The following is a 9,548-nucleotide window of genomic DNA, read 5'->3' as shown; positions in this document are numbered from 1 at the left end:
AGAAGAAAAATAAAACAGCTGGTTTTAAGAAATCTGCATTACCTAAACTTTAGGTTCAGGTGGTATGCGATTACTCAGCGAAATCTAGGTTTCTTTAACTACTGTATATAGCTATAACTTCCTATTACTGTACTTATAGGTACTCCTTATGAATTCCATGACTGACAAATTTAAAGATATTTCATGATTGTTTATAATTTAAGTGAACTGTAGGCATTTCAAAAAACAAGTGTTTTCTATAAAGCACATAAGACAAAACTTCTGTGATGACCTGTATGGCTTCTATAATGCTAAGATTTAGTGTGCAAAAGAAAAAGTGGCTACAAAACACGTCCATTGTGTTGCTAAGAATTTGGTATCTGTGAGGGCTGGTGGCTTACAGGGGGGTTGTATACAGGTCTATTCTGACTCATCTTCCAGTTTGAGAGCAAGCCTTACTAAAGATTAATTCACTGAATGCTTGGTTTGATACAAATGCATACATTGTCAAAAAGTTAAGGATTATTTCGCTTTTGGAAAGTGAGTTCCAGTTACTTCTGTTGTCTCTAGGTAGGGTTTTGGTACATACATCTCACTTCTACTCCCTATGAGTTTGGAAAACATCATGTCTCTCATTTGGATTTTACTTTTTATAGCTAAGTTGGAACATATTTCAATCTAGTATCTTTAAGACATTTGTGTATTGAATATATAACTATTACAACAGGGCTATTAGATTATCTCAGTCTTGGTTTCTACTGAGATCAGATCTGTGAACTCATTTCAGTGAGTCACTTTTAAATACTGAACTTAAATCCACACCTTTAAGTGTACTCAAGTAGACAGCTCTCTAAATCTGGGGTATGTAAGACAGCTGCTGATGGCCAGACTGTTATGAACAGACTGGTGGCAATTCTGATAACCAGTAGATTTGAAAACTGGACATTGTTCTCGTTGTTGCAGCAGTACTTTGAACTAAAGAGCACAGTTTATAGCAACCTCTTTGGCATCAATTGTCTTGCAGTAAATATGGAGTAGCAAAAATACTGAGTAATAGTACTGACTGACCCATTGGAATAGCAGTCTATTAATTAGCCTATACCCTCTATTACATTAATGCGTATGTGTGACAATGCATTGACTGATGTGTTTCACTTGGAGAAAGCCAGTGTTTTTTAGGACTGGATGATTTTTTTGATCTGTTAACTGTTATTATTACCAAACACTTAAAGAATTCTCAAGATCTTACTGCACCAGCAACCAGTGATTAAAACATCAACTTTATGTAGGTTTGTACCAGATGCTATTAAAACATGCTGTGGAAGTACATGCGTACAGTGAAAGCAAGCAGTATTATTTTTGTGCTTCAGTCTAGGAATAGAGTTTAAAGAACATTAGTATGTGACTTCAGCCTTACATTTAAATGGTAAATGGTTTTGTATCTGAATCCAAGACTTGTCCAAATGACTGTTGTACTGCTTGTTAATTTTTAACATCATTTGCTTTGCTGCTTCCACATTCTCTTTTGGTCTGCTTTTATTTCATGCAGAGTTCTTGTTTGCAGTTGTTGTGTTTCATAGCCCTCTGCACAAAAATGTATACATGTCTGTCTTTAAAAGCTCTTTTATTTGAAGATGTCTGACCCTGATTTATTGCTTTTTTAGTACCATTCCATTTGTAGATGTTTGTAATCATCTACAATACCATCAGCCACTAAGTTAAACATAGCAACAAACAGGTGTGAGTTTCAACTTCTCTGCTTTAAGTGACCATTCTAAAACTTTGAAGGGGATATGCTTCTAGATTTATTTTCACAATTGTGTTAGATGTGTTCTAAGGTAGTGATAATGTGTTAATAAATTTTAAGGATGTGTTACTGTGCTAGAATATTATAGTCTTGTTAAAGTGTTAGTTTTTCCTTTTCATATTACTGTCTTGGCTGCTTTTGAAATGTTTTGAAGTAGTAATTAAACTTCTATTTTGTGATTACCTTTTTCTTGAGGTTTTTTTCAGTATTTAAGTCCTTTCTACTATACAGGAGCTGTATTTTAAAGTGGTTCAGTTCATTAGAACTAGCATAATTTTACAATCTACCAAGGACTTTCAAAAGCTCAAATATTAAAAATTGAAAAATCTTTCATCAATCAAAACAATTTCCTGCACATAACTAACTTATGTATTGCTCTTGTAAAAACAAAAACAACCCAAAAGCTACAGACTCAGTTGCTCTGAGTGTGAACATGCATTCTGTTCTTTACACCAGCTATGCAAGGTGATGTAGACTTGTAAGTTCTTAACACAGTTACAGGCAAGCCACCTACATATGCTGTAATGCACTCCCCATAGAGTGGTATTTTAAAGTGTCTTGAAAGCAAAATGTCAAGAAGTCATGTATTTATAGCACAATATGTAGTAATGTTCTTGTGACACCTGTAGGAAAAGAAAGTATTCTGTTCATGGCTTTTTGTTAAGATGCAGCAATGGGGAACAACCAGAATGTCAAACAGACAAGCTTCCTTTTAAGATGTCCTCTCCTCTAAGAAAACTACCTACTGGCTTGTTACCCTCTCAATTTCAAGTCACTTGCCACTACACAAAGAAGTAAAAATCCCAGTAAGTTACCAAGTCTAGAACAGGGCAATGATTTAAACAAAACATAATGTAAAAGATGACCTTGGTGGGTTTTGTTAAAGGTACTGCTTCCATCAAAAAGTCTGGTACAAAAGCAAAATGCTGTTAGTGATAGATTGTGCTAGGTTTACTATCAAATTCTCAACTAGAAGATGAGTAGTGCAGTTATCTAAAACACTGAATGCCTCCAGTTTAGAAGCAGCTTTTCTTTCTTGTATTTCAAGGATGCAAGCTAAATATATTTTGTTAGTTGATGCTCGTGAACTTTGTTTTTCTTGAATGTTTCTTAAAGCTACCAAAATAGCTAAAACTAGTTACAGTATCATACTTGCCATACCAGTCAGAAGTTTCACATCTTAAGCCCTCCAACATCATAAATTTAAACCTCTGAAACGTCGTCTTGTGCCAGGAACTACAGTGCTGGCTCCCCAGCTCTTACTCCTTCCATTAACGTGGTCATGGGAGTGGAAGAGGGGAAACGCCCACCCTCCTAGTTACACCCCCACCCCTGTATCCCTGTGCTGCTAATGTGTTCTCAAGCCTGTGCTTCTGTAGGGACAAGCATGAGTGTCAGTGTGCAGTAAGATTCTAGCTGCATTCTTCCAGCTGTTTGGCTTTCCCAGAAGCAGAATACAAGTTGGTGTGTTCCTCTGTACCTCTAGCTATTTACAGTCTGCCATCATGGGCTGTATTTCATATCACAACAAGTGTGAGATGAATTTAAGTATTTATAAAATATATGAGAGCCAGTGAAAACACCAAGAAGGTTTAGATCAAATCCACAACATCACCAAACATGAAAATGGAATCACTTTATTTGGACAGTGTTCAGCTCAGCAATATAATAAACATAAAAACCTGAACAGTTGTTTCTGGCATGTTAAAAGTTCCTCACCAGCTTGTGAGGTCAATCCTGAATGGCTCAAGCCTTCAGAGATCTTGCAGACTGGTTGGAACTGCTGTGATTTTCGCAGGAGCCCATGTCCAATGCTTAGTATCAAATGCAACTTAAACAAGTAGAACTGCGTTGATACAGCCATCATTTTCTGGATTGTTTGTTACTTGTGCATATTTTCCTAAAGAGAAGAGGGAAATAAATGTCTACAAAAGCTTCAAGTAGTTTATATAATAAACGAGACTCTTCTATGTTTGTAAATTTAATCCACAAGTAGCTTTACAGGCAAATCCTGTTCCAAAATTGAAATTAATTTTGAAATACAAATCTACCTTCTGCTGAGCTGTAAGCTTATATTATCTCAAAATTTTATTCAGACTTTTATATAAATGGATCATTTTGAGGTCTGCTTTAAAAAAAAAAAAAAAATTGTAGGTTCTTACAGTCCAAATCATCCCCTTCTAAAAATGAAGTCAGCCTGATTCTATGAAGATACTTCTACACAGAACTTACACTGCAACCACAATATAATTGTTCATAGTTCATGTGGTCTTTATGGACTTGCAGCACTGCTTAATGTGAGACAGAGGCAAGCAAGTACGTTGTTCTGTACATCACCTAATGGGATTCTGAGTGTGTGAACAGAAAGCCTAAGATTGAAATTAAAGCTTGCACTTTCAGAGTTGCCCAGTAGTAGATTCTGCTACTGCCTGAACCTAACCAGGGGTTATGTTAAATGTTCAATTATAACTAAAGGATGTGGTCTTAGTAATATATCAGGCAATGAAAACCTGAAAGTTTTTACAGTACTTCTACAGTATATAGCTAGTTTGACTACTTACCCCAGATAACTTTGCCTCCTTGTGTCACAAGGCCAAGCTCGCTCACATTCACCTCAATGACGGTACCTTTGGTGATTACACCCAGCGTTGTGTACAAAGGAGAAGAAGGATTCTTTTTTACGCCGAGGATAGGTAGGCAAAATGTAGCTTTGAGTTCTGGATGGGTCACGTGTGCCTTCTTGAAACGTAAGCCCTGTTGCATAAGGAGTATTAGAACGAGTTAATACTTGATTTAAGCATTCATGACTTACCTTGTTTAATACTTTAAGCATTATGTCCTCAGGTTTATGTTTTGAGAGACTGGGAAGAGAACAGATTAGAATACAGAATGCTATCTGCCTACTGTAGAATATCAGATTTGTTTAAAAACCTGATAAAGGACAAGATAAACCTTTCCACATATATTTCCAGGATGCCAATTTTTAATAGTACAAGAATAATACTTGCTATTTCAGATGGCTTCTGTCCCAGGAAGAAATGAAGCATTTATGGTAGTATGTTTAAGACTAGAATTTTCTTCTTACTGTAAAACTGAACAACCTTTCACATACTATAAAATGCCCATCTCTTATAGAACTTTGTCTAGCAACCTGTGCTTCATAAAGAGTACTTTACTCTTAAGTACCATAGACTTTTCTGTGTCAATAAAAATCTACCCAAGACTTCCATGTAAGGTGACTATCAAACTAGTAATGAGGTAAGATCTAACAGGCAGTCTGCACAGCAACCCCAGTGATTCCTGTGAGGAAGCAGGAACATGTATTTACAAGAACACTACAGTATCTTGGTGAACTGAAGTTTTCCTCCTGTGCTAGGCTGCTACAGCTCAGGCATGGTTCCTGCAGGTGTGAAAGAAAGGTCAGGCTCGAGGCACAGCACTTCCCTTGCACATGATGACAACTGTGCTTCAAGCTTACTTAACAAGCCAGGAGGAGGGAGTTCTGGAGTCCTAGTGCAGAGCTGGCCTCTGCAGCTCCCAGAAGCACAGCAGCTTGAAAAAGGCAGCCCTAATTTCAAAAGCTACGCAAAGTGCCTCTGCCTAAGAATAGCTTTAACTTGGTGGCAGGTATTTCATTTCAGCACAACTGGCTGTAGGGGTATCTCCCCACCCTCAGGCTATTCAAGTTCAGATTTCTGCTAGGAAACTAAGTGTTCTACACCTAATAGTAACCAAGTACACTGTCATATTAAAAAGTTTCCTCACCACAAAAACACAAAGCAGAAAGTCAAAAGAATGACTACTTAAACGCTCTTTAAGGCTCAGGAACATTACCATTGGGCGGATGAATCGCTCGTATTTAGGCGGCTTCCTAGTAAAGCCATCTCCAACAAAACAAACTTTTGTAACCATTCTCTTCCAGGCCTTCTTCTTTCTTTTTCCAGTACGAATCACTTTTAGAACTTCTGTCTCTCCTTGTGCACGGACCTTTGGCACAGGAACCTCCCATTTCCCCTAGAAAGTGTGGAGAGAAAAAACACTCAGTAGTCTTATACGTTGCTAAATGAAAGGGGAAAAACCAAAACATACATTTTCCCAAAAGAATAGCAGTAGACTATACTTTTTATACAACTCATACTACTTATTTCAATTAGTCTTTGAAATGATGAAAATCCAGATACTGCCTATCTATCTTTGTCCTAGATTGCTCGAGGTTTCAAGCTTCATTTAGACTTTGTAGGTTTTCACAGACCTAAGCATAAGCAAGACAAAACAGTCACTGTCACAAGTAACTTGATCTGAATTTTAATGGTTACTCACAGCTTTTTCTTTTCTTTTCTGCTTGATCATGTTAGAGAGTACTTTAGCCCGGGACTGTCCCTCTCTGTCCAGCAAGTATGCTGGCACAGCTCCTTTAGGCGTCTTTTCGTCATTCTTTTGCTTCGTATTTCTCTTTTCATGCATTTTAATGCTGCAAGGAAAGAAAGCCAGGATTAAGATGGGGGGCAAGCTCATTTTTAGATAGATTCTTTTAACTTAGTTTGTGTCTGCTCTAAATTTTCTTTTCAGAAATATTTGTAAACAAGTACATATTTAAAGAATAATCCTAAGTAATTTTCAAGGAAAACTAGTAATTTCACTTAATGACATTAATGATAGACTGTACAGTGCAGAAAAGCTTGTCAGATCCCACTGATACAGGGCCACGAGACATACACCTCATTAAGGAATTTCTGAATGACTTAAAACAGGCAGTCAGGGACTCTGTGACAGAGTAGCTTTCCTCTCTGGGGAAAAAAAAAAAACAAAAACAAACCCTCAGAACACCAACTAACATACTATTACTACTACTCTGAGATATGATAGCAATGCCTACAAATCCGAGGAACGTGCACAAAACAGGTTGTTTCTCATTATTTTTGAGGCTGTTTAGTGAGGAAAAAAATGGGACCCCACAAAGTAGTTAAGAAAACAAATACCTATACAAGTAACAGTGGAAAATAACCATCTACAGTTGAAATCAACAAAAAGAGGGTGGATAGATACTAAATTCAGTACCAATAAAGAATATTATTAGTAGCTTTGGTTTCAATTTCTGGACAACAGAGAAAACTTTCACAACACTTCTGCTCCTCTATGGTTGATATTGTAATTTATCCTGAAAGACACACCTCACATTCTGCTCAAGCGCTCTGTATGTTCACAGATTCACAGAATTGTAGAAGTTGGAAGGGACCTCCAGAGATCATTGGGTCCAACCCCCCCGCTAAAGCAGGCTCCCTAGGACAGGTTGCACAGGTAGGTGTTCAGATGGGTCTTGAATATCTCCAGAGAAGGAGACTCCACAACCCCTTTGGGATGCCTGTGCCAGTGCTCTGTCACCCTCACTGGAAAAAAGTTGTTCCACATGTTGGTGCGGAACCTCCTGTGCTCCAACTTGCAGCCATTGCCCCTTGTCCTGTCTCCACAGACCACTGAAAAGGGGCTGGACATTTCCCCGTGTCCCACACTGAAGGTCTTTATAAACATTAATAAGATTCCCTCTTAACTGTCTTTTCTCAATGCTGAACAGTCCCAACTCACTCAGCCTTTCCTCCTAGGGGCGATGCTCCAGCCCCTTAATCATCTTTGTAGCCCTTCTCTGGCCTCTCTCCAGGACATCCCTGTCTGTTTTATCCCAGGGAGCCCAGAACTGGACACAATACTCCAGGTGGGGCCTGACCAGGACAGAGTAGAGGGGGAGGATCACCTCCTTTGACCTGCTGGCCACACTCCTCCTGATGCACCCCAGGATCCCATTGGCTCTCCTGGCCATCAGGGCACACTGCTGGCTCGTTACTCTTCTTCATCTACTAACACGGTCTAAAAACCGCCTGCTGTCTCTTGCTGCCCCAATACAGCAGTCGCTGTAAAAGCCCTGAGTAAATGCGCTCGCAGTTTCTGCATAATTACATGAATCACTGCTCTTGCTGATTGACGCTGATCTTAATGAGTGCTTTTAGAGGTGGAACTGTGAAGAGCCACTGGGAAGCGACGAAATCAGAGGTACATTCGCTGCAGTGAAACCCACTTTAAGCTACAGCCTGAGCCCTATCTAAAAGCATAACGCCTGAGCCAAGCCACGCAGGCCAGCTGTCAGGCCGGCGCCAGAGAACGGGTACTCACGTCTTTTTCATCTGTATCTTCTCGGCGTGCCGCTGCTTGTGGTAGAGCTTGGCCTTCAGCCCGATCATCTTCTTGGCCTTCCGCGACCGCTCGTGAGCTTCGCGGCCCTCCTTCTTCCTCTTCTTCTCGTGGTAGTCCAGGCGGTACCCATAGCGCTTGCGGTGCAGCTCGATGTACTCGTTCTGCGGCTGTGGGCACAAAGCAGCGCGGTGAGCGGGGGCCGGCGCCCGAGAACCGGCCGGCTGCGGCTGGCGCCCCCGGGACACGCGGCGAGCGGCCCGTGGCTTGACGACGGCACCCTCACTGCGGGGCGCCGGGGCCCGCTCGGCCCCCTTCGCCCCTCCCCGCCCCGTATCCCGCCCTGCCCGACCCGTCCCGCTCCGCCGTCCCGACTCCCACCATGGCGGCGTCCGCGCGGCGTCTCTCCGCTCCTCGCCGGACCCTCCGCCGCCCAGCTTCCCCTGCTGCGAAAAGGCCGACCGCGCCGCGAAAGGGCCCCGGCCGGAAACGCTTCCCCGCGGCGCTTTGGTTCCTTCTGGCGGGGAGGCGGAGGCCCGCGTCCCCGGAGGGCTGTCCGCCCACTCGGCACGGCCGAGAAGAGGGGGAAAACAGAGGAGCGGAGGTCTGAGCGGCAGTTTTTTTGCTCCCTGAGTCTGTCAGGTCAGGCCGAGGCCGGAGCGTGCTTGTGTGTCGGGGCCGGCGGGGAAAGGAAGAAGCAGGGCCCCTTCCGGTGGTATGGCAGCTGCCGCGGTGGGGACCGAGCCTGCGGCGCAAGCCCGGGCTCGGTCTCGTTAAAGCTCTTCGTCTGGCGGTAGAGGGGAGCGGCGGGGCCCGGGGAGTGACATCTGAGGGGTTCGTAACGCGGCAGGCAGGGCAGTGCGGACTGTCAGCGGCCGGCTCGCAACGGGCAGCGTGGGGGCAGCGCTCCGTCCTGCTCGCCCGGTCAGCAAAGTGCCGCGGCAGCTCGGGGAGACGGGTGTTTGGCTCGTCAAAGGAGGGGGCGGGAGTGAGCCTGTGGTCAAGTCTCTCCTGGTGCAAAAGTCACCCGTGAAATCACTGGAGCTGGGTGCTGCCGGCTCCTTAAATAGACTCCAGTGGCGGGCCACAAGCAAGATCCAGGGGCTGGGGCACCTGGCCTACAAAGGCAGGCTGAGAAAGTTTGGTTTGTGTAGCTTGGAGAAGAGAAGACTCCAGGGGAGACTCCAGGGGACCGTACAGCAGCCTTCCAGAATCTGAAAGGTGCGTATAAGATAGCTGGGGAAGAACTGTTCACAAGGGCATGTAGCAATATGATGAGGGGTAATGGTTTTAAACTAGAAAAGGGGACATTTTGGTTGGGTATTAGGAAAAAGTTCTTCACTATGGGGATGGTAGATCGCTGGATGAGGTTGCCCAGAGAGGTTGTGAAGGCCCCATCCCTGGAGATATTCAAGGTCAGACTTGATGAAGATCTGAGCAACACAATCTAGTGAAGATGTCCCTGCTTACTGCAGGGGAGTTGGTCTAGATGACCTTTAGGGGTCCCTTCCATCATAACATATTCTGTGAAGTAAGCTGCAGTCAGCAGGAAATCCAGTGAAGCTTCTGCACTTGGGCT

At 42.9% G+C, this 9,548-nt stretch overlaps 1 protein-coding gene across 1 annotated transcript; it reads right to left on the bottom strand.

Annotated features, from left to right (window-relative positions):
* Positions 1 to 3,407: 3,407 nt before the first annotated feature.
* Positions 3,408 to 8,424, bottom strand: NSA2 (NSA2 ribosome biogenesis factor). The gene is made up of 6 exons (XM_084279003.1): positions 8,351 to 8,424; positions 7,952 to 8,139; positions 6,107 to 6,257; positions 5,621 to 5,800; positions 4,348 to 4,540; positions 3,408 to 3,686 (listed from the first exon to the last, which is right to left on the bottom strand). The coding sequence occupies exons 1-6, from the start codon at positions 8,351 to 8,353 to the stop codon at positions 3,619 to 3,621; spliced, it is 783 nt and encodes a 260-aa protein (XP_084135129.1). The 5' UTR covers positions 8,354 to 8,424; the 3' UTR covers positions 3,408 to 3,618.
* Positions 8,425 to 9,548: the final 1,124 nt, after the last annotated feature.

Source organism: Gallinula chloropus (genome assembly GCF_964237585.1).
Source record: "Gallinula chloropus genome assembly, chromosome: Z".
Classification (NCBI taxonomy): Eukaryota; Metazoa; Chordata; class Aves; order Gruiformes; family Rallidae; genus Gallinula; species Gallinula chloropus.
The sequence above is the reverse complement of the archived record's forward strand: the minus strand, read 5'-3'. Positions and strand labels throughout refer to the sequence as shown.